We start from the raw sequence: 25432 nt of genomic DNA on the forward strand, positions 1-25432 counted from the left end.
ATACAAAGGTGAGTTTGCTTCATTTGCAGATTGTTGCGTGTCGCTAGGCCATCATGTGTGGCCCCAGTTTTGATCACATTATATGGCCATGTTCTCCTTTTAGAGGGTTTCTTACCAGCTGCCTTACAGTGATTCACATGCAGTGAAAGAAGAGTGAAACGGAAGACTGTAAGTCTGCTGTTCCATCTCGTACGTAACCGGGGGGATCCTTTTAGCATGGCACAATGGATCAGGCTGGGTTTAATTTGTGTTCACACAATCATGGTGGATGTCCTCTTTGGCCGTAATTGTGCAGTACCTAGGGGTTTGGTTGTCACGCTCACATATGGCACAGGTGATAAAGGTTTGCCTCATGCAGTTGGTACATGTGAGAGGCGGCAGGCAGTAGGGTTGAGTTGAAAAGGAAATCTGAAGGATAAGGGGGGGTTGATTTGTTTTGGTCATCACTATTCCCAGGTGTTGCGTGCATCCATCTGTGAGACCTTGGTGGGCCCTCTGTTGGTATCTGTTCCTTGCTTAGTAATCACATGTGCGTGAGTGAGGCTTTTGCTGAGTCCGGTTGCTTAGATGTGCGATGAGCCCATGAGGTCCCTTTTCATGCTAGACGCATGGTTCTGCGAGCATGTATTTTTACCTCTAATAAAGGTGGTCGATGAATTGACTGTGCAGTTCTGGTGGTGAAGGGGTTGCTATTGAAGAGCGATTTATTTTATTCTTTTTTTATGTCGCGCCTAATACCATACCTGAGTTCAGTTTCTAAGTGCGGATCCGGGATTCGAACCTCTGTTGCTCTGCGTGGTCTTGCTTCCAAGCCCAGCGCGTTCCCCCAGTGCTATCCTCCGTTCAAGATGGATTTCTTCAAGATGGCCGCTGAGGCTGCATGAGCAGTGATAGTTTAGATGAGGCTGTAGTGGGTGTGGCTGTGATGGCTTGTAAGTGTATAGGAGAGTGTTGGTCTATGGGGGTACATGTGATTGAATTGGGGGCTGTGTGGCCGCAAATAATTGAGGAGGGAATAGGTTGAGTACTTGGCGGGAGAGAAATACCAGCCTAGCAGCGTATCACAGTCAGCCACGCTGTGATGCATCTTTTGTGCTGTGTGTGTGTGTGTATAACACAACCAAAAATACAGATTACACAGCCAAATACAAACATAACACAGAAAAATATCTATTTGGCTGTGCGATCATGTGTTGAACTATCTAATGTACTTGTTTTGATGCATTCTTTATCCGCGCGCTATGCAATCTATGTTTCATGCACATGTGATATGTAAAGGGTGCGCCCAGAAACTCCTAGAGATGCCCAGAGCCGCTGATCCCTGTCACGTGTGCAGGCTCTTGGTGTTGCGGATCCGTGTCACGTGTGCAGGCTCTTGGCGTTGTGTGCTATTGACCGGCTTTAACTTCCTGTTTCCCGCCAGAGGACAGCTACTCACACTACTCGCTGGCCGTCCATGGCTGCCGCATCTCCTTCCTGTACTGGTCGCTTGTGGATAGCGCCCGGCCCGTCAAATTCCTCTGGAAGCTGGAGCAGGTATTGCATGAAGCATGTGAGCTTCCCTCTCCTCCCGCTATTTACTGCTCTGTCTGCCTAGCTTCCCGTGCCAAGGATCCATCTCCTTCTCCTTCTCCATATGCAACAAGGCTTGTATCAGGGTCTCTCTCTCTCTCTCTGTCTCTCTCTCTCTCTTTCTCTCTCTCTCTCTCTCTCTCTCTCTCTCTCCTCTGCACCTGCCAAGAGGGAAACTATGTATCAATTTTATGACATCAATCTCTTTGACTGCTCACTTTGAATTTCCTTCCTTCCTTCCTTCCTTCCTTCCTTCCTTCCTTCCTTCCTTCCTTCCTTCCTTCCTTCCTTCCTTCCTTCCTTCCTTCCTTCCTTCCTTCCTTCCTTCCTTCCTTCCTTCCTTCCTTCCTTCCTTCCTTCCTTCCTCTCTCCTTCCTTCTCTTTCTTTGTTTCTTTCTTTTTATTTCTTTCTTTCATTCCACCCCACCTTTCTCTTCTTCTACTCTTAGATTTATATTCGCCCCCCCCTGCCAATTTCAATCCTTTTACAACCCGTATGTCTCCTACTATTCCTGGTTCTGTCTCCCATACCCCTTCCTTTATTTACTTCATCCCTGATCATTCCTTTTCTTTTTCTCCATTTTCCACTGACTCTGCAGCATCTTTGTGCCTGCCCCTCTACCTCCTCTATCACCTGCTATATCCTTCTGTGTCCACATGGAGTCCTGTCCTGTGCTCTCTGTGCTCCATCACTCCCTCCCAACCACTCCTCTCTCCCTGCCTTCTCCGTAGTTACCTTCTATGCCTCTCTAGTTGTCTTTCCCTCTCTTCCTGTCTTCCATCCCTCTCTCCTAAGCGATTACCCCCCTTCCTCTCTTGTTCTGTAATGCGCTGTCTCTCGTTCCTCTCACCTCTTCTGCACTCTAGGTATGTGACGACGAATGGCATCACTACGCCTTGAACCTGGAGTTTCCCACAGTGACCCTCTTTGTGGACGGAGTGTCCTATGACCCGGCACTCATCCATGACAATGGCCTACTTCGTCCTCCCCGGCACGAGTCGCGACTGATGGTTGGAGCATGCTGGACAGGTGACTATTTCTAGAAAGTACCATGTAGAGTCATAAGGGAGGGGGATCCGGGGTGGACTGGTCCATAGGGAACTCTGGATATTTCCCATGGGCCTCTGCACCATGAGGCTCTTTTGTGTGGTATTTTCAAATGCTCACATATGAAAAGGGTTGGGCTTGCTGAAAATGTGTAACATGGGGCCACTCTGAAAATTATTTCCAGGGCCTCTTTTGCTTCCCAGTCCACCCCTGGGGGGATCACAAAGCAGTGGAGGTCATCTCGGGTCAAACATGCCAAGGTATGGTGAAATAATGAGAGACCTGGTGCCCAAGCTAAGCTGGTCACACTTCCCGCCATCACCCCATCTCAAGGAACATTAGTGTGTCTGTAGTGCGCTGAGCCTTGATGTCAATGGAGGAGGCTACTCCTCGGAGTATGGCAGAGTCGCTTCCTGTGATCAGGCGACTCCCCGGAGTATCAGTGAGCCCCACCTGCTACCAGGCAACTTCACTGAATGACAGCACGCCGTTTCTCGTCAGCCTGGTTCATTCCTAAATGTCAGTCAGTGACTTCCTTGGTGGAACCTGCGCTTCCACATGTTAGAGAGGCACTTCCTGTGAGCAGGTCACATGCCTGCTGAATGCCATCAAGCCTCCTGCTTTGAAGAGGCCCTCCGCTGAATGACAGCAACTTATTTCCTTAGAGGAAATCACCCCCTCTGCCCCCCGCCCCCAATGGTGGTAGGCCACTCCTGTGATCAGTCCTTACTCTGAATGTCCTGGCCCATTTACTGAGTGCAGACCGCCCATTTTAATATCTGTCGGATATTTTCTTTTGTGTACCACGTGCCTTTGTATAATCAATGTGTCATTACTGTGAGGAGGACACTCCTCTGGAAGACTAAAATTTACTTCCTCTGAGCCGGCATATCCCCTAAATGCCAGCAGGACATTTGTGGAGCGGGCTGCATACTAGTGGTTCATTTCCTATGAGCAGTCCACATCTGGGAATGTCAGCGGATCACTTCCTGTGAGTGGGCCGCTCTCCTGAATGACAGCGGATCCTTGTCTTCGAGCAGTCCATGAATGCCAGCAGGACATTTGTGGAGCGGGCTGCATACTAGTGGTTCATTTCCTATGAGCAGTCCACATCTGGGAATGTCAGCGGATCACTTCCTGTGAGTGGGCCGCTCTCCTGAATGACAGCGGATCCTTGTCTTCGAGCAGTCCATGAATGCCAGCAGGACATTTGTGGAGCGGGCTGCATACTAGTGGTTCATTTCCTATGAGCAGTCCACATCTGGGAATGTCAGCGGATCACTTCCTGTGAGTGGGCCGCTCTCCTGAATGACAGCGGATCCTTGTCTTCGAGCAGTCCATGAATGCCTGCAGGACATTTGTGGAGTGGGCTGCATACTAGTGGTTCATTTCCTGTGAGCAGTCTGTATCTGTGAATGTCAGCGGGTCACTTCCTGTGAATGGGCCGCTCTACTGAATGACAGCTAATCCTTTTCTGCAAGCAGTCCCTTAACTACAGCAGGACATATGTGAAGCCAGCTGCATACTGTTGGTTCATTTCCCGTGAGCAGTCCACATCTGTGAATGTCAGCGGGTCACTTCCTGTGAGTGGGGCGCTCTCCTGAATTACAGAGGATCATTTTCTGCGAGCAGTCCCTTAATTTCAGAAGGATATTTTTGGAGCCGGCTACATACTAGTGGTTTTATTTTGTGTGAGCAATCCCCATCTGTGAATGTCAACGGATCACTTCCTGTGAATGGGATGCACTACTGAATGACAGTGGGTCCTTTTCTGCGAGCAGTCCCTTAATTGCAGCGGGATGTTTGTGGTGCGGGCTGCATACTAGTGGTTCATTTCCTGTGAGCAGTCTGCATCTGTGAATGTCAGCGGATCACTTCCTTTGAGTGGGCCGCTCTTCTGAATGACAGTGGGTCCTTTTCTACGAGCAGTCCCTTAATTGCAGCGGGATGTTTGTGGCACGGGCTGCATACTAGTGGTTCATTTCCTGTGAGCAGTCTGCATCTGTGAATGTCAGTGGATCACTTCCTTTGAGTGGGCCGCTCTTCTGAATGACAACGGATCCTTTTCTGCGAGCATTCCCTTAATTGCAGCAGGACATTTTTGAAGCAGGCTGCATACTAGTGGTTAATTTCCTGTGAGCAGTCCGGATCTGTCAATGTCAGCGGTTCACTTCCTGTGAGTGGGCTGCTTTCCTGAATGACAGTGGATCCTTTTCTGCGAACAGTCCCTTCATTGCAGCAGGATATTTGTGGAGCAGGCTGCATACTTGTGGTTCATTTCCTGTGAGCAGTCTGAATCTGTGAATGTCAGCGGTTTGCATCCTTCACTGGATGGCCCAGGAACACTTCCAAAGGGCTTGTTTGGTGGGTAAGCAGGGGTGCCGAGAGTACTTGGTTCCTCTACTCCAAAAGGGCAAAGCGCCTTGGCAGGCCTTCTTGATCACAGAAGAAATCAGGGGTCAGATGGGACAGCAGAGGGCGAAGAGTGCCAAACCCTTCGTGTCTCTGGCGGTTTCACAAGTCAGTTTCTTCATGCAGTAGGCTTGGCTCCTTCTGTAGTTGGGTGTGAACTCAGGTAATCGACCTGGAATGGATGCAGATCCCCTTCTCTTATCCATGATTAGCTTCACGCCAAAATCGAGGACTTCCAATCGAAGATCTGCTCTCATGCAGGCATCCCAGTCATGGTCCAATCATGGTCCACTGTAGTCATTCAGGCACTCTAGACATCCTGGCACCAGTAGTGTGGATTGGGACCAGACAGTCTCAACCCGCTTCCTGGGCACAACACGTGACGTGCGAGGCTGCATGGCCAAATAAGGAAAACTCAGGTTACTCGACCTGGGAGAAGGCAAGGGACAAAATGGCCATGGGACAAAACACTTTGTGACTCTGCCATTTTCGGACCTGGCCACAGTCTTGAATCAAACGTGGTAAACACAATATGATTCTGTAAAAAGAAGTACACATTTATAAAAAGTAACTGCTGCCACCAGTTCGTCACAGGCACACTCGTACAATCACCCAAAAAAATCCTTTGAGGGTGTCTAGTGCCATAAAACAAAAAGGATGCCAGCGCACGGTACTGGAAGGCACATTGTGCACTGTTAAAAAGTTACCAAGAAATGGCAACATAGTCAAAGACTAAGGGAAACATAGTTTCCCAGTACTGACAGTCTGAAGGACGTGTCAGTTTCCCCACAACAAGTGAGCAAAAGCCCAGGGGAGCACAGCTGAAGGCTGGGCTCCACTGGCAAGAGTTCAGGATAGGATAGTCAAACAAAAGGAAAACGTTTGGGGGTCCACAAATGGAGGGAAAATTACACCTAAATGAAATCTTTCCTAACAGAGGCTCCACTTTCCTTGTGACTGTCTTGAGTGCACTAATACTTCATCCCCTATTTCAAGGGGATATTCCCGGAGACCTCTTGTGCTGCACTCTTATTCATTTGCCTTCCTCCTCTGCTCATCCACTTCCTGGTCCTTCATCACACCTGTACTGCATTGTTCATGATCTGGGAGCAATCTTCTGTGGCATCTTTGGAAGAGCGCTTCTGCCGGGGGCACCCCTGTTGATCAATGGGGGTGGTGTGATACTCCAACAGGAATTTGTATGATGCCCTTTTCTCACATGCCCTTTGGTCATGGGCTATACGGAAAACTTTGTTTATGGTTTGCATCAATCTTTCTGCTTCCCCAATGGCCTGCGGCCACATCGGGGTACCTTTCTGGTGTTTGATGCCTCGGGCCTGCAGGAACACTGAAAGCCCATTGCTCTGAAATTGGGAACCATTGTCGGAGCATATTTCTGTAGGCAGCCCATTTGTCGCCAATGTCTTCTACATTACTGGGATGAGGTCTGAGAGGGATGTGGATGATATCAACACCACCTCGGACATTGCGACCACTGGTCTACCATCACAAGAAAATGTGTGTCTCGGCTTGTGAACCCGAAGTCCATGTGCACGACGTCTCATGGCTGACAACTCCTCTCCACTGTCCTGAGCGTGGCGGGGCTGCCACAGCAAGGAGCCACTGCTGCATATTACATGCGGCACGAAGGAACGCCAAGCCAAATGCCATGCCAGCAGCTGCATGACACTACAGGTTACAGGGCGACCGCCATCAGGATCGCAGGGGTTCATAAACCCTCATCGCCATTGTTATTTGCTACAAACGAGATGGAGAATGTTGTTGCTCTTACAGGCTCTACTTGTGCGCTGCCCTACGTGCCAGCGTGACGCCTACTTTATTCAGGCAATGCCCTGACGTTGCTCATCTACGGCTCCTTAAAGGGAACACAACGGCTGATCTCCTGATTACCTATTCATTGATCCTGCCTGGTGGAAGTAGAAAGGTGTAGAGACTGTCTGAAAGGCTAAGAAATATGGGGATATCGCCCTAAGCTTTGGGTGGAAGCATGGCCTTGAAAGAGGTCGCATGGCATGTCTTCTGTCTCACTCATCAGGGTTACGCTGTTTATAAATCGGCCCAGAGGCGTAGCTAGCGGGTGGATGGGGGGGCTTTAGCCCCAGGTTTTTTGTTTGTAGCCCTAGATAGAAGCTCGGGGGCTACAACCAAAAGGCTATAGCTAGCCCCTAGTCCTGACAGTCCCGGCATTAGCGTAGCCTCAGATCTTTTCCATACCTAGCAACACCTCTGCGGCCTACGTTCTTTCAGTGCACACCAGTGGAACAGGCTGAGTGCTCTGTGGAGACCGGCCTTAGAGAAGGTTTGGAGGAATAGTGCCGCAAAAGAACTTCTTTCCTTTCCCTTTTTTCCTGGGATTGGAGCACAGATTGCTTGGCCACTACTCAGGTCCTTGGCAGCCATGATGGATCGGGAAGTGGGAAGGCACTCTGCGGGCTCCCTCATATGCCTGCTCCCAGAAGCACATGGCAAAGCTTGTGGCATGCCCGGCCCTGAAGGGCCCTCTTGCCTGTACAGGTGGATCATTCACTGGGACTTTGTCACATGAGAGAGACGTTTAGAAGGTGTCATTTTATCAACCACACCACGTGACTCTCGAAAACAGGCAACATGCCAAACAAACAAACAGGCGATGGAAGAACAAGAGAAACGCCTAATTCAAATGAGCCAATTGGGAGCGTGCAGCTGGGAATGTAACGTCAGAGGTCTGAGAGAAAAGCAGTAACTAGTGGTTTCTGCTTGTCTTTTAATATCATTTTTCAATTATTAATGATTAATATAGCACCTCTTGCTGGACTCTACCAGCTTCTAAGCGCTCAAGCACATTGCCCCAGACCTACCCCAACCACCACACAATTCGTTCCTTATTTGCCATTTGCCTGTGGCCCTAGGTAGCGGGCCCTGGCATGTGTCAGCATTTTCGATAAGGAGTCAGTGATTGTGGTATCAGCTGAATGGGTCGAGGTGCCCACATAGGGCACATAATATTAATATCAAAGCACAGAAATAACAGTTATTATTATCCCACCGCGTGGTACTCAATATATTGACCACCGGAAGGATGAATGGCTGAGGTCCCCTGCCGGAATTGAAACCTGCGCCCGCATGCTGTACACAGATGTCGGAACGAGCACTCAACCCGCTGTGCTATCTTATTGTCTACAACTGGCTTTTATGTATTGTGTTCTCTTTTCCGTTCTAAATATGTTCCTGAGTTCAACTCTTTAGAACTTACAGGAAGGAACTTTGAGATGCTGGACGATTTCTCCTTCTCCTAATTATGAGGTCTCAGGAAAGGATTTGCAAAGTTGAACTGTGGCTGAAAACCCTCTGAAGCTGTGAGACACCTGCAATGTATATCTGCCCACTTATGGGAGAGACGCCGCCAGTTCAATCCTTGCTGGACATCATGACCACAAGAGGGTTACTCGCAATGCGTTTGCCCTGATCCGCCATGAGGACCCTGAGCGATCGTGTAAGCATGGGCAAATGTGTTGTTCTATGACAACAAAGGAATATGCATGTATGTCATGTAAGTGCCAGCTCTGGGGATAGAAATTGAAATGAGCTCCTTGTGGGGTGCGTCCGAAGGCTAATGGGCGCTATTGGGTGTCTTTCTCCCTTGGCTCTCATGACTGGCCAAGCCCCTCGGCAATGCTGCCATGTGGCTTCTTATTTAAGTGGCAGCTTCAGACAGATATTTCATCCAACAGTATGTTCCATGCTCCTACTTGAGTCCCAGCATCCTTAGCTCTATAAGCTTAACAGCGAGAAGTGACTCATGGTATCTCCTGTAACAGAGGACCACATCAATTGGCAGCTTTGCCTCCAGCCTCCAATGAATATGGCACCCCAGAAAAAAAGGGGCAGCTCACCTCCCAGTTAGAACAGGCTGGATATTGGTGACTTGCTAGTAAGTGTTTCTTCTATTTCCATTGCCAGCGGCGTGTGCACTTCTATTACCTCATAGATGATTAGCACTCCCGAGAGCCTTTTCAGCTATTTCCACTGTGGCTCTGTTACATTGAAAGTACAGGGTGGTATAGATTACTCTGGAGCCTCAGGTGACACAGGTAGCTTTACTGGGTTCGTAAGTTACAGGTAAGTACATTAGGAGTAGGCATAGTATACATAAGACAAGTTCATAGGGTAGAAGCATCCACCGGTCCCCCTGTGCTCAAGCTTCAGTTCCCAACTGACTCTCTGGAATCACAGCAGGTTTTCATCATAACATTCTACACAGTCAACACTCCATACTCAACACTCTAAACTCAGACCACACATCAGAAACAACCAGATAAGGTCAAACCTAACAGGCTCCTAGGTAGTAACTGAGAAGACTGGGTTCTATGACAAGGGAGCGATGGCATAAGGACGTCTATGACCAGGTATGGGACCCAAGACTGCTGATCCAAGAGTCCTAAACTGCACCTCAATGTGAATGCCCAATGATGTCTTTGGTTGCGTGTGTTTCATGCAGTAGGGATGTGACCTATCAGCTTGGATTTCACTGCCCTTTTGAGGTGGGGTCAAACCCGATTTGCATATGCTGTTTCCCTTTTGGAATGGCTTGGCAGGCTATGGTCTGGAGGGTGGCCTAGAGCAATAGCATTGGTTAATATTGAATAATATCCTTCAAACCATCGCATTTCATTGCTGCAGAAGGACCATTTATTCCTACAAATTGAAAACCTATTAATTATTTAGGGCTGAATTCAATGAGGGGGCTGCCAGGGTCCCAGGAGCAAAACATACTTCCTGTGTTCTGAGAATTGGCACTCTTTTTGAGCAGAGCATTTCAATCAAGAGGTCTTTAACGTGTTATAGATATTATTGGTTTGGCTTCATTTTCTTGCCAACGTCTTCTTAAGCTTCACGAAGTCTAGGACAATACAAATCGTTGTAGATTTATTAACTAGTTATAAAACTGCTACTTTCCTTATGTTGTGTTTTGCTTGTTGAATAATACTAAATTCTTGTTAATCAAACCAACGTATGTGTGTGCTGCCACAAGTGAAAAGTCCTGTTGGCTTTGGCCAAACTCAACTCTTCCAGTGGAAGTCTGTCTAAGTACCTCCTGAGTATTCTCTATCCTGAAGGTGGGAGACTGGATGAGTGGGGTGGAAGCTTCAATGCAGAACACTGCTTTACAATCACGGTCCTCTCCAGCAAACAATTAGAGACAAATGTATCTCTTTCTTCCAGATGAAAAGAAGAAGGACAAAGCCAATGAGAACTCCACAGAGGTACCACAAGGTGCGAGAAATCCTGAGAAATCGGTGCTTGCATCATCGGTCCAGACTTACTTTTTTTGTCAGTCGGTCTATCTCTTTCAACCCCATCTGTTGGACCCTTCTCTCCCCTTTTCTAGTAGTTCCTTCTTTTATATTCTCTTTCTTCTTCCCTCTTCCTCCGATCTTCTCTCTGTAGCTAATTTTCAGATCATAACCTCTACTTTCCTCTCCCCAGCTCTTTTTCCGCAATGGTTCCTTACCTCTCTTTTCCCCTTCTTTTGCCAATCAGTTCCTCTCCTTATCCCTCGCACCTTTGGTGAACCTTCTCATGCTATTCTTAGGTGACCATCGGCAGATTCAACGGTACTTCCATGGCTACCTGTCTGGCTTCACTGTTCGTCCCGGGAAACTTGATAGCCGGGAGGTGATAGAGTGCTTGTACGCCTGTCGCGAGGGGCTCGACTACAGTGATTTTGACAGCTTGGGTAAAGGAATGAAGGTAACTCTCCTGCTACCATCCTCAAAGGTTTAGAACTTGTGAACGTCCCACATGAACCTTTATGTTCTGCATGTATTTTTAATTAATACTTAGCAGGTCATGAATTGAACAATCAGCAGTCCCATGAGGTGATCAATCAGTGATCACATGTGAAAGATCTGCATTGGTGGAGACAATTAGAGAACTAGAGAGTGTTCATAGGTGATTCAAGGATTGTTTTGTGGTCCCACTAACTCATAAAACAGTCTGCAGGTGGACAGGCCCTGCATGAATTTGCTTAAAGCACTGGTTATGTATCATACTTTATATTTGTGTGTGTGTGTGTGTCTGTGTCTGTGTGTGTGTGTGTTAGAGATGATGGTTTCTCATGTATGCCGTCTCACTTACTTTCTCTCCTTTTATTGTACAATCTCAATGTTCTTGTATTGCTTCATTTTGTCCCATATGGTGACTGTTCCTGTGCTTGCCACTCTTTCTTTGGATGTATTTTCTGAATGCTCTAGCTAACATCTGTCTCACCTTTTTATTTCTTCTGCTTCTTTCAAATGTCTTCTCTTCTGTTTATGTTCTCTGTTTATTTTTCTACTTTCGTCTAACCCCTACCTACCACTCTCTAATTTGATTTTTTTCTCTTCACACTATTATACGACTTTGCTTTCCCCCTTCTCTCACTGCCTCTTTTCTCCCTTTAATCATGTATTCCTGTTCCACACTCTTGTCATGGTTTCTTCCATATTTACATTCCATCCTTGATTCCGGATGGCTCATTTCACCTTCTCTTTATTTGCTTATCGATTTTTCTCTCACTTTTATTTTCTTCGCTTACACTGTATCTTTGAACTACACTTTCAATTTTCTTGCTATCCTTCTTACTTTTACTACCCCTGACATTCATCCCATTTAATTTTTTCCTTTCTTCCTTTCTTTTTGTCATTCTTTCGCTTTCACTTTCTTTGTATTGCTGCTTTCTTTTTCCTTCCCATCTCTATTATTCCTGCTTTTGCTTTCCCCTTTTATTTGCGTCTTCTTTTGCCTTCCTTCACTATATATTTTCCAATATCCTTTTCTCTCCTGCTCTGCCTTGTCTTCCTTTGCTCCCTTCTTTCTTTCTTGCATGTTTTCTCTGTTTCTCATTTTGGTCTCTTTTCTATTTCTTGTTTGCCTGCCACCATCCTGCTTCCCTTTCTCACCTTATTCCCTACCGTTTTTCCTGTTCTTCTCCTGGTATACTCTCCATTTCCTTCCTCCCACCTCTTCTCCTTTGGCATCCTTACTCGTATACGTCTTTCTGTGTGGACCTCTCCTTCATCCCTCTTACCTTTCTTTGGGCCTCCTGCCTCTCTTCTGTCCTTTGCTCCCATTGCCTCTTCTCTCCCCCATGGCATTACCTGCAGGTGCATGTGAACCCCTCCCAGTCCTTGTTGACCTTGGAGGGGGATGATGTGGAAACCTTCAACCGAGCCATCCAGCATGTGGCCTATATGAACTCCCTGCGCTTTGCAACCCCTGGGGTTCGGCCCTTGAAGCTCGCCACCACCGTCAAGTGAGTAAAGCGCAATAATCACAGATAATAATGAGCCGGAACGCTGGCAAGTGAGACCAGGGAAGTAAATCCCATCATTGGAAGCAATCCACGTGAGAGGCAATGGGATGCATGGCCAAGGGACTGAGCCAAAGTAATGTGAGCCTCGTGTTTATGCAATGAGCCCGAAAGAGAACTGAAGTCAACCAAAGCAGGGGAGAGCCAGGGAACAGGAAGGAGCAAGAGAGGGAGCAATCTAACCAGGAAGGCGGTAGGGGAGCCAGGAGAAAGAGCAACAGGGGCGCAGCAAGGGCCAGTATCTAGCCAGGAGAGCTGGGAATATGGGCACCCATGGGGGCCTGGGGGGTAAACCAGGTAACGGGAAGGAGAACCTGGAATAAGAGCAACAGAGGGAACAATATGACGAGGAAAGGGGGAGATGAACCAGGAGAAAGAGCAACAGGGGCGCAGCAAGGGCCAGTATCTAGCCAGGAGAGCTGGGAATATGGGCACCCATGGGGACTTGGGGGGTAAACCAGGTATCAGGAAGGAGAACCTGGAATAAGAGCAACAGAGGGAACAATATAACCAGGAAAGGGGAGATGAACCAGGAGAAAGAGCAACAGGGGCGCAGCAAGGGCCAGTATCTAGCCAGGAGAGCTGGGAATATGGGCACCCATGGGGGCTTGGGGGGTAAACCAGGTAACGGGAAGGAGAACCTGGAATAAGAGCAACAGAGGGAACAATATGACGAGGAAAGGGGGAGATGAACCAGGAGAAAGAGCAACAGGGGCGCAGCAAGGGCCAGTATCTAGCCAGGAGAGCTGGGAATATGGGCACCCATGGGGGTTTGGGGGGTAAACCAGGTAACAGGAAGGAGAACCTGGAATAAGAGCAACAGAGGAAGCAATATAACGAGGAACGGGGGAGATGAACCAGGAGAAAGAGCAACAGAGGAAGCAATATAACGAGGAAAGGGGGAGATGAACCAGGAGAAAGAGCAAGAGAGGGAGCAATATAACGAGGAAAGGGGTAGGGGAGCCAGGAGAAAGAGCAACAGGGGCGCAGCAAGGGCCAGTATCTAGCCAGGAGAGCTGGGAATATGGGCACCCATGGGGGTTTGGGGGGTAAACCAGGTAACAGGAAGGAGAACCTGGAATAAGAGCAACAGAGGAAGCAATATAACGAGGAAAGGGGGAGATGAACCAGGAGAAAGAGCAACAGAGGAAGCAATATAACGAGGAAAGGGGGAGATGAACCAGGAGAAAGAGCAAGAGAGGGAGCAATATAACGAGGAAAGGGGTAGGGGAGCCAGGAGAAAGAGCAACAGGGGCGCAGCAAGGGCCAGTATCTAGCCAGGAGAGCTGGGAATATGGGCACCCATGGGGGTTTGGGGGGTAAACCAGGTAACAGGAAGGAGAACCTGGAATAAGAGCAACAGAGGAAGCAATATAACCAGGAAGGCGGTAGGGGAGCCAGGAGAAAGAGCAACAGGGGCGCAGCAAGGGCCAGTATCTAAGTATCTAGCCAGGAGAGCTGGGAATATGGGCACCCATGGGGGCCTGGGGGGTAAACCAGGTAACAGGAAGGAGAACCTGGAATAAGAGCAACGGAGGGAACAATATAACGAGGAAAGGGGGAGATGAACCAGGAGAAAGAGCAACAGGGGCGCAGCAAGGGCCAGTATCTAGCCAGGAGAGCTGGGAATATGGGCACCCATGGGGGCCTGGGGGGTAAACCAGGTAACAGGAAGGAGAACCTGGAATAAGAGCAACAGAGGGAACAATATAACCAGGAAAGGGGGAGATGAACCAGGAGAAAGAGCAACAGGGGCGCAGCAAGGGCCAGTATCTAGCCAGGAGAGCTGGGAATATGGGCACCCATGGGGGCCTGGGGGGTAAACCAGGTAACAGGAAGGAGAACCTGGAATAAGAGCAACAGAGGGAACAATATAACCAGGAAAGGGGGAGATGAACCAGGAGAAAGAGCAACAGGGGCGCAGCAAGGGCCAGTATCTAGCCAGGAGAGCTGGGAATATGGGCACCCATGGGGGCCTGGGGGGTAAACCAGGTAACAGGAAGGAGAACCTGGAATAAGAGCAACAGAGGGAACAATATAACCAGGAAAGGGGGAGATGAACCAGGAGAAAGAGCAACAGGGGCGCAGCAAGGGCCAGTATCTAGCCAGGAGAGCTGGGAATATGGGCACCCATGAGGGATTGGGGGGTAAACCAGGTAACAGGAAGGAGAACCTGGAATAAGAGCAACAGAGGGAACAATATAACGAGGAAAGGGGGAGATGAACCAGGAGAAAGAGCAACAGGGGGGCACCAAGGGCCAGTATCTAGCCAGGAGAGCTGGGAATATGGGCACCCATGGGGGATTGGGGGGTAAACCAGGTAACAGGAAGGAGAACCTGGAATAAGAGCAACAGAGGGAACAATATAACGAGGAAAGGGGGAGATGAACCAGGAGAAAGAGCAACAGGGGCGCAGCAAGGGCCAGTATCTAGCCAGGAGAGCTGGGAATATGGGCACCCATGGGGGATTGGGGGGTAAACCAGGTAACAGGAAGGAGAACATGGAATAATAGCAACAGAGGGAACAATATAACGAGGAAAGGGGGAGATGAACCAGGAGAAAGAGCAACAGGGGCGCAGCAAGGGCCAGTATCTAGCCAGGAGAGCTGGGAATATGGGCACCCATGGGGGATTGGGGGGTAAACCAGGTAACAGGAAGGAGAACATGGAATAATAGCAACAGAGGGAACAATATAACGAGGAAAGGGGGAGATGAACCAGGAGAAAGAGCAACAGGGGCGCAGCAAGGGCCAGTATCTAGCCAGGAGAGCTGGGAATATGGGCACCCATGGGGGATTGGGGGTAAACCAGGTAACAGGAAGGAGAACCTGGAATAAGAGCAACAGAGGGAACAATATAACGAGGAAAGGGGGAGATGAACCAGGAGAAAGAGCAACAGGGGGGCACCAAGGGCCAGTATCTAGCCAGAGAGCTGGGAATATGGGCACCCATGGGGGATTGGGGGGTAAACCAGGTAACAGGAAGGAGAACCTGGAATAAGAGCAACAGAGGAAGCAATATAACCAGGAAAGGGGAGATGAGTCAGGAGAAAGAGCAACAGGGGGGCACCAAGGGCCAGTATCTATCCAAGAGAGTAGTGAAGAAGGGCGGCAGAGGGGCAATCAAGGCAGAAAACAGGAAGTGAAGCAGGAATAATAGCGCTGGGTGGAGGAAACAAGCCCAAATACCATGAATAAGAAGAGAAGGAGCGGGAGGCAAAAGCCTGCATTCAGGAAGGGGAACTGGATATTAGTGCAATGAAGTGAGGTAAAGAAGCAGGAAACAGGAAGAGGAACTGGGAACTGGAGCAAAGAGGCAGGGACAGGTCTAGGAAGCACAGTGCGTAGCGTAGCCGTTTGGGCTGGACTCTCTTCCGGGACAGGATCAAGGCTGGTTTGCATACCGTTGCCCTCTCATGTAATATCACAGATAAGCTGAAAATGGTTAAAAATGAAATGCTTCCCAGTTCCACAAATTACGAGTTCAAACATTACCATCCATTGCATTTTGGCTATCTCAGTGAAGTCGCCCGGAAGGCCTGAGAGGGGCTGGGGATCCCCAGACAGGGGTCACTTGCTCAGTGTTCCTAAGCAATCCAGATGAACCGCAGTGATGGGACTGAACAGATGAAAAATCCGCCTGGGATGGCCTTCGCTCCCAAAGTCTGATTCCTCCTGTTTCTAAGCGCTGTAATAATAGCTGCTATTTTTAGCAAATGTTATGGTGCCCAATTTGTTCAAACTTGTGAAGTGCAGGCTTGGCCCTGGCAGAATCAAGCGCTTAACTGTGAGCTCGTCCCCCCCCCCCCCCCGCCCCACACTGACCTTTGGGGGCAGGGCCAAGACCGGTGGTTGCTCTCGTGTAATACACAGAGAAGCTCCAAACGATGGCAGGGAATGCTACCCACTGAAATTGACAATGAAGGGTTGTCTGGAGCATTTCCAAACATTGCTTTTTTGGTAAACTTGGTGAGGATCATAAATAAACACAAGATGGTGGAAGAAAGCCAGAAGCATGAGAAAAACAGTAGAAGAAAGAGGGGGCAGAGGTGGAGCAAATAGAGCAGAACAGGGGACAAGTCCCCCATGTTCCACTCCCCTGCCCACCTATCTTTCCTTCCCCTGACGTTGACCTCTATCAACCCCCCTATTCACTCTCTCTCTTCTCCGTTTCCCCCCTAAGGTGTTTCAGCGAGGAGTCCTGCGTCTCTATTCCCTCCGTGGAGGGGTACGTGGTGGTACTGCAGCCAGATGCCCCGCAGATCGCGTTGAGCGGCAACGCCCACTTCGCCCGTCCCGCCACAGAGTTTGAAGCACCCGAGGGGGTGGCGCTGTTTCCAGAGCTACGCATCACCTGCTCAATCTCCCACCAGGTGGAGCCCAGGAAAGATGACAGCTGGCATGGCACAGGTAACCAGGAGTCATACTATCTAGCAGGCAGGTGCATCACTGGGCAGGAAGTCACTTCCACAGGCTGGAATAACCATCTCAAGGCATGGGCTTTTTGTGTTTCTCTTCTTGTTGTGGTACATGCTGTATAGTGTGCCTAGCTGGGTTCCATGTCATTTCATCCTGGGATGTTTTTTCGCGGGGATTTTACCATGATTTCTTTAACGAAGAAAAAAAATAGCACATTTTTGTAAAATTATTCCCCACAAACCCCTGTTCACTTGAATTTTTTAAGTATTCCTAACAGCACACCCCATATATAAAATTTTCTAACACCCTGACTAAAAAATTAGATGGGTTTTTTCGTTAAAAGATTTGCGGTTAAAAACCACATGAAAAAACATCCCACGTTGAAAGGACGTTGTACCGCCTAGGTTCCATGTCAAGAGCAGCCCGGCACTTTACAGGGACTACTACCTGTGGCAGCACCTCACACATAAGGTGCCATACACAGAACAGTATAGAGAGTCGGTGTGGGTGTGTGTGTGTATGCGCGTGCATGCGTTTGCGTTTGTCAAAAAGTCAGCAATTGGGACACTAGATTGCATGGACCCCCTTTAATTTTTGTTCCATCTTTTCTACCCCTTCTTGACTATTGCAGAGGGCTAATGTTTCTCCCCATTGCTTAATTTGTCAATGACTCCATTCTGTCAGTTATTATCATGTTCTCTGGGGGTGTTTCTGCCCGTCTTGCTTTCCTTCACATTCTAACTTATTGAACTCAATCTCACCACCCTTCTCCCTATCTGCATCTCCGGCTTATCCCCCAGGGCAAGCTGTCTTAAGATCTCTATTTTCTGCTTATCACAATAGATTAAGACTCTACCCAAATGTGTCCCTTCTCTACATGACTTTCCCTCGTCTTCCTGCGCAGACCTCAAAATGTCTTTCCAATCCCCTACCACCAGATGCTTCATAGACCCCTGTCGTATGATGGGCTCAGGCACCACACGGATCAAAGCTAAGCAACTAGGCCATGCTTTTGGAAACCACATAGGTACCTTTTTGAAATGGTCCTTGCATTGTATCCTTTTTGAGCTTGATATTTCTGGTCTGCAAGTGAGAATTGAAAATTAGGGGAGAAATCTAAAAATGTGTGTGAATAAATTAGCGAGAAGATGCATAGATGGTTCTCGCGGTGTATCAGTTTCTTGGCATGGGCGCCTTTGTCTTCAAGCTCTGAGTCCAGAGTATTAACACCCCAGGTTGTGGAAGAGCTCAGGCTTGTCCTCAATTCCTCCTTGCCATGTCATGTTGCTAGAGTTTCTATACTGTGCAAGCCACCACCGCAGTAGCTTGTGCAGAGTGGGGTACTGTGTCCTCATGAGGGGTATCCCGATCTTGGTCTACGACAGAATAGAAAAGGGCAACAAAGAGGAGGGGAGGATTTATGGGGTGAAAGCTCAATGCACATTAAAGATCTGCAAGATTAAGAAAGGGAATGAGGGGTAGCCATGGAATTTGTGATAGTGTGCACGCCTGTGGAGTCGCCGCAGAGCAATCGTGAGACAAAGGCAGTCACAGTCAAAATCACTCAAGTGATGCCACTTCTATTGTAATCCAACCAACCAATTAACCGTACTTATTACAGGCCAAATTAAAACTGGCTGTTACCTTGAAAACCCCTATAATTCGCTGTAGTCTATCACCTAAACAATCTTATTTGGCCTAACGGTATCTTAGACCCTCCACACAAGCCTATTTTATCCTGGTACGAGGGGCGGAGTGAGTTCCGATGTCAGCCATTAGCAACTCTTTTGGAGAAGGAAGTGGCAATGCCTTCTAGATCTTTCAGCGACCTTTGACACAAGTGACCATTCCAACCTTCTAGAAACAGGAAACCAGGTTGGGATATTTGACCTTACTCTCCAATGAATCTCTTCTGTCCTAAGAGGTCCAGCCTACGAAGTGCTGCTCCCACCTTTTTAAGCTAAAAGACGTCTATTAGCATGTGGAGCTCCACAAGATGCTGCACCCGTAACAATGTATTCAAAACATATCTCCTGCCTTGACTAGACCAGCTCTGCGTTTGCGTCAATTTAACTCCAACGATACACTGTGTAGTCTTAATCCAAGCCCACGCCCTCGCTACTGCGCCCCATTTGTGCCAGTGATTGAATGATGAATGGGTGAAGACCATGTCAAATTTAAGGCAAAAATCCCAAAGATGCTGCGTGTACTTTATTCTGACCCCCACAACATGGAGTACAACCTCTGGTTACTCGGAGTGCTTGGGAATATTCCCCGCCTTGGTTAAAGTGGTGAACAATGTGGGCATTCATATTGTCCGCGAGCTATTGCTGGCTCGCGGGTGGCTGCTTCCATTAAGATGCCAACGGACATCACAATTAAGTCATTGATCAGCACAATGGATACTCATTCCCTCACACAAACTTCAAAGACGCTTGGTAAATATCTCAGCTTTCGCTCTTGAGTCCGGGCAGTAATCTTGTTTGTTCGTTCTTGCGTTGATTGCGCAAGGAGGCTACAGCTTGAATTACCAATGTCGCAAAAGGACAGAGGGGATAATCATATTTATGACTCTAAAAGGTGGTTTTCAGGAGGACTTGATTATAATGATTCTCAAGAAATGAGGGATAACTTAAACTAACATGTCATAAATGCGAATACTGTGCTTTGTGCGTAGCAGACACTGATGGGGCTTATCTAGCCATCGTCCCTCCCATCTCAACCCCCCAAAGTTCCCTTCCCTCCAGTTCTAAGGCAAGCAACCTTTGGGTTCCCTGCATGCCACTGGGGATTTGCCATCATGACAATTCTTTAGGACATTGGAACAATAGGGAAACAAAATAGTCGTTTGAAAATTGTCGCTTGGGCCGGTCTCTTCTTCAAACGCACTTGATGATGTCGCACAAAGCAGTCTCTCAAAAGGGAAACAAAAAAATTAAATGATTCTCTCCCGAATCGGATGCTCAGTTTCTCTCCGCGGTGTCACTCATTCCCAGGATGTCTTGCTTCCCATAGCAATTAAGAGGTTCATTTTTTGCTGGTGTATTTCTGACTTGCCTGACAGAAACCATAGGTTGTCCAGAATGTCCTGGTCCCAAGCTTTTCTGTAGTGTACAACCAATGGTAGACAGTGGTTCATAGGCATCTCCAGGCCTTAGACCACCACATCTGGAAAGGCATTTGTTCAGTTGTCCTATGCAAGGAGGGAAAAGGGGATTAGAGGGAAGACAGGTATTAATCCCTGGGACATTTCCCTCTCCCAAGGTCATTTACAGATGGCCTGTCTGACCCCACTGAGGTGCCATGAAGCCTGTTCTTGGGGGGTATTCACCTATTCCTCCTTCAGGGACCTGGCTCACCCCAGCCTCACCAAATACATTCCCAATGCTTTGCCATGTGCTTGCCCCATGTTCCACCTCTCTTACACACCCTCTGAGGTTGGGGGGAGGGGTTGTGGGTGTCCCCGTTGGTCCTTCCTCGAACGCCTTGTAACCTCTTAGCTCCTTCTTTCACCACCTCTTCCTCAGATTGTATTATCTCCCCCTGCTCCGTTGCAACTCCTTTCACCTCTTCCTCCTCAGATCATAGTCCCTCCTCCTAATCCTCTATTCCTCCTTTCACCACTGCCTCCTGTTCCTATGCTCTTCCTTTAATCTCCAGCCTGCTCTGCTTCTCCAACCTCTCCTTCTTTTTATCCAAACTCTCACACCTGTTGTACTTCTGAACATCCTTATGTATGCCTGTGTTCCCCAGAGCAATGTCAGAGGTTAAGATTCATTCTAAACGTTCCAGCCATCCCCTATTATGTTTTGCTATTGTCACCCTGATCGGGACGGGTGCCCTGACATGGGTCCTGTGCCTCCTGGGTCTAGAAAACCAAGCTATTCCTCTCTGATGAGGCCTAACAAGACCAAAACATGTCTGGGGATGCTTGTGGTCTTGTGCAGAAGGGATGTGACCAAACAGTTTGGGCTGGACTGCCCCTTTGGGGGTGGGACCAGGCCTGGTTTGCATATGGTCTTTCCCCTTTTGTAAGGGCTTGGCAGGCGAAGAACGATGGTCTGGAGGGTTGCCCAGAGCAATGCCAGAGGTTAAGATGTATTCTAAATCTTCCAGACATCACCTCTTATGTATTGCCCGCATCCCCTCCACATGGGCTGGGCTCCCAGTAAGAGCCTGCACATGTGAGGGATCCCCACTGTTTCCTCCCCTAGTAACTTGTAGATCCACTGCTCACTATTGACTTCCCTCCCCTGTTAGATCCCACTCCCTTGCTTCTATGCTCCCTACCCTTATTCTGCCCCCTATGATTGTAAAGCACCCCGTCCCTTCCCGAAGCGAGGTCTGTGCTCAATAAATACCCTGATAATGATAAAGGGATTTATTTTGTGAATTTGGGATTGGTCGGGTTTTAACAAGCCTTTTACTTCAGGTGTGTCTGAGGAATAGGGGTCTCTCGATTCTTTTGACGGAGGCTATAGAAATCCTGTCTGCCTATTTTGAATTCTTCTGATACCCACACATTCATGGATACATCAGGGGTCCATACTGAGTGGGAAGAGCCAGCATCCCCCGGGCAGTAGATCCATCTAGGTGCAACATGTCAGTTTGAAGTCCAGGTAATGGTGCAGGTGTTATTTAGTAATGACACATTATTTGTTATAAGGGAAACATGTTTCGCCACCAGTGGGTCTCAGCGTCAGGGCTCGTAGAACAGCTTCCTTTTATACTTTGGATATTCTTTAAAGGGACTCAGGTCTTGTTGTAGCTAATGTGATGAGTCACTGCCCCCTGGCCTATGGTACGGGTGGGTGGCCAGGGGATTGTCCCCTCACCACTCGTGGGCCCTGCATCACAGATGAGGTTGCGGCACAATGCCTCCATGCTCACCTCTTCACAGTTGCCTGCTGCCAGGCCTGCGGCATCCCTACACCCATATATATATAAAGGGATGAGCATCCTGGTTATCTTGCAGGGTGAGTATATAGAGCCTTGTTTCAGGAGGGATCTTGAGCGTTTCTGCTGTAGTTGTTTTTTGTGTGTTTTAATTAGGTTGAAATAAAGTTCTAGACACATAGATTTGTGGGTGATGGTCAGCCGACACGTCTTTCTCAAGGCAATATTGGTAATTCCGAGGGTGTAATCCCTGTGGTTCAAGAGCCATTGGCTAGTAATGTCCATTAGGTGTAACAAGTTGGTTAGGCTGCTGCCTCTGAGGAGTTAGCTCCGTGCGTCGTTAATATATATATATATATATATATATATATATATATATATATATATATAGTAAAGGAATTACAAAGACTTCAAACGGTTCCATGTCAAACACGGTAGCACACCTGCTCCTAAAACTGCACTGCAGACAGCGCACCACAAAACCTTAGGTTACTTCACAGCCTTGCGTGTCCCAGCAGAATCGAAATCAAAGCCCTGTGGGTTGTGCATCACGCTTTCTGGATTATCCCACTGAAAAGCGCTCTTCTGATATAGAAAGGAAACAGGCACCACATTTCTCCCCTTTTTTGAAAATAATTATGGGTGTAGATCATTCTCTTCCCAGGCCGCCATGACCCTAAAAATGGCTACCTCAGTACATCAGTGCAAGGAGCAGCCTTGGCATTCATACTCACTGCCAGACGACCTGGTGGTCTTGTATGGTGCACGTCTGTCATGTTAGTAGCCTCGCTCTGCGTGACCCTACAAGAAAGGAGTGGAATAGAGCGAGACGCTGAACCAAATCCTGTGCTCTTGATGCTTGCAGGCGGAATTACCAGAGTCCTGAGCGCTGGGATGATTCTAGTTGGGTGTGCGTTTCATCCAGAAGGGAGTCCCCGGGTCAGTAGGTTGGAGGCAGTGCTTCAAGGAAATTGTTAGCCACTGCCGTTGGTCTGTGGGTGTGCTAAAGAAGTGAGTGGGGGTGTTGCTCAGCTAGTGTGGTTAGTGTCTAGGCAGTTGATGCTGCGCACAGGGAATGGTTGTGGTAGGAGTGAGTCGGTTAGAGGCTGAATGGGGAAGGAGAATGTTTAAATTTGAGGGAACATTCTGATCAAGGCTATTGACCTGGTGCTTTTGGGGTGTTTGATTAGTGTCTCTGAAACTGTCCCAAATGAGCCTGATCGCCAGTGATTCTGGGTCGCATGCTGTGTGTTGGTCCATTGCATATTAGCCAGAATGTGGAGTTTTGAAGGGTATCCCCCATTTTTATTAGTCTCTTTGATGTCTCTGAAAAAGTTCAGCTGACAGGTTTTTGATTCTTTGTAGTCTGTTCGGTGGGTGGTCCAGGAGCCCCAGGAAGAGGCTGTTGGCATGGCCAATTCTGCGATCATTGCCATCGTTTTGCGTGTTAAGGTCAGGTGGGGTAGAGTGCATTGGGTCATTCAGAGTTGAATGAGGCACTTGCTTATGTTGGCTTTAAACTGTGGTTACAATATGAGGTCACAGGGCACTAAGATTCCAAGGTGGTTGACTGATGTTGTCAGCGGAGGTGAAGATCCTATTTCTTCATGGCAGGGGACCGGTATGGGGTTCACTGGTGTGGTACCACAAGTCATAAGCTCAGCTTTGATTGGGTTATGGTCATCATCGAGGAGTCAATGTGCATTAGGCATGTGGTGCATTTTATGAGGAGTTGGAGTTGAGTTTATAGATGGTTTGGGTATCATCAGCGTAATTTGAGCATGCAAGGCCTCAGTTACAGGAAGCTCCAGAAGTGGGGTAATGAAGATGTTAAAAAAGGGAGGAGACAAACTGGATCTTCGGGTTATTTCACACATGAGTTTGCGTTGACATTACCTGAAAGTGGCCCTGTGTGTTGCTTCAGTCTGTCACTGACCAATGAAATGATCAAGTGTGAAGTGGCTCTTGTTAAGCCAATGTTCACTAATCTTGGCTGATAATATAGAAAGCCACTGAGATGTCCCATTGGATGAGCGCACTCGACGAGTTGGCATGCGTCTTATTTTTTACGCTGTCGTATATGGGGCACAGCATGGAGTCTGATCCGCTCACTGGTTTAAAACCATGATGTGATTCTTGGAGGAAGTTGCTTCTGACTTCTCCCTGTAGATGTTGGTAAATACATTTCTCATGCATTTGTGTGGTGAATGGTGGGTGGGAGATTGGTCAGTGGTTTGCTGGGTCATGGGTAACCACCACATTATTTTGACAAGAGACTTGAAGTAGGCCGTTTTTGAAACACCAAGGGCGAAGTCTTGTTCAATGGAAGCGTTGAGGAGGGTTTGACGGTAGGGCGCTAGTGTGGGATGCTTTGTAGTTGTTGGGGAGGAATGGGTCTTCTGGCAAGCTTGTTGGTGTACTAGTATTGAGCCAGGCTTGAAATCCTGAATCGAGAAGGAACGAAAGGCTGTCAGGGCTGGAATAGGAAATCTCTTTGGTGTGTTCTCGTCCAGGTGGTCCAGGATTTATCAAATGTTGTTACAGAAATGTGCTGCAGTGGAGTCGCAGAGCTCTTGAGATGATGTTAGTGCCGTGGTACGTGCTGCTGGATTTATTAAACCTGTAGATGAATTTGTAGACTACCGTGTAGCACTGACTCTGGCCAGTATGTGTAATGAGCTTTTTTCACTTTGATCCTTTCTGCTCTATATATCTGTAAATATCACAGGTAAGCCATTCGGTCTGTTGGTATGTCATTATTTCTATAGACATTCTCGATGTTCTGATTTTCTTTTTTGAGGAGGCTACGTTTAGGGATAAACCGTGTGGTGATCTTTATCAAAATGTGAAATGCTTCTTTGGGGCATAGGTGTGAGGGTGTCCAGGTATGCATGTGGGTGATTCATTTGTGCTGTGTTCCAGTCTGGTTTCCAGTCGCGGGCTGGGGCATGTCCAGCGTGATTTACTTCCATGGCCAGATTGGTGGTGGGCCTGTGAATGACTTTGGTAATGGTGGTGCTTGGGGGAAGATTCTGAAAGGGGTGGAGAGGTGGTGTCCGCAGGGTTCGAGAACTTGGAAAGATGCAGTGGTGACATTCTCATTGGAGAAGGCATCATGCAATGAGTGTCCGGCTGCACGAGTTGATCCTTTAACCGGTTGCAGAGAATTGCCAGAGAATTATTTTGTATCCGCATTCTCTCACTTTTGCCGGCCTAGACCGAAGTCTCTGAAATGGTGAGGTGTTGGTGTTCCGCCGAGAAGATGAGCAACTGCGTGTGCCAGGTTATCGGCAAAAAAATGAGTTTTGTGGGGGTGGTTCGTAGATGCTAAGGAAGCTCGGCATTGATATATAGAAGATAGAGCAGAGTGAGGGGAGTGATTCGTCGCCTAGGAGATTGTCAGATGGTGTGGCTATGACCCCACTGGAGTTTCCTGTACAAGTGCAATTTCTCCTCCTCTCTTGGTCGTTATGTTGGCAAGGATGATCTTGTAGCCTGTGGAGATGGCCCTGTGTATAACTGCTGCTTAGTCCTCTGTGATCCAGGGCTCTGTATTCAATAGTAGGTTCTTTTTTTTGTTGCACAGAGAAGGTAACAGATTTTTGTGGCGTGTTTTGCTAAAGAACGAGTGTTAATGAGAAGGCCTCTGCTTCTGGTGTTTTCCTCATAGCTCCTCTCTGTCACCTGTTTTGCCCTCGTGGTTTCTTTGAGTGTTGTCTTCAGACGCCTCTTGAG

The 25432-nt window shown here is 48.1% G+C and overlaps 1 protein-coding gene across 1 annotated transcript in view; it reads left to right on the plus strand.

Moving 5' to 3' along the window:
- The window catches only part of CLSTN3 (calsyntenin 3), a 196989-nt gene that overhangs the window by 139175 nt on the left and 32382 nt on the right, over window positions 1-25432 (plus strand). The window contains exons 8-13 of the mRNA XM_069650614.1: window positions 1424-1536; window positions 2440-2602; window positions 10256-10306; window positions 10626-10783; window positions 12178-12326; window positions 16566-16792. Of these exons, the coding sequence (XP_069506715.1) occupies window positions 1424-1536; window positions 2440-2602; window positions 10256-10306; window positions 10626-10783; window positions 12178-12326; window positions 16566-16792 (861 nt within the window). The remainder of the gene's footprint in view (window positions 1-1423; window positions 1537-2439; window positions 2603-10255; window positions 10307-10625; window positions 10784-12177; window positions 12327-16565; window positions 16793-25432) is intronic.

Source organism: Ambystoma mexicanum, chromosome 3p, assembly GCF_040938575.1.
Source record: "Ambystoma mexicanum isolate Mex_15411 chromosome 3p, UKY_AmexF1_1, whole genome shotgun sequence".
NCBI classification, from domain to species: Eukaryota; Metazoa; Chordata; class Amphibia; order Caudata; family Ambystomatidae; genus Ambystoma; species Ambystoma mexicanum.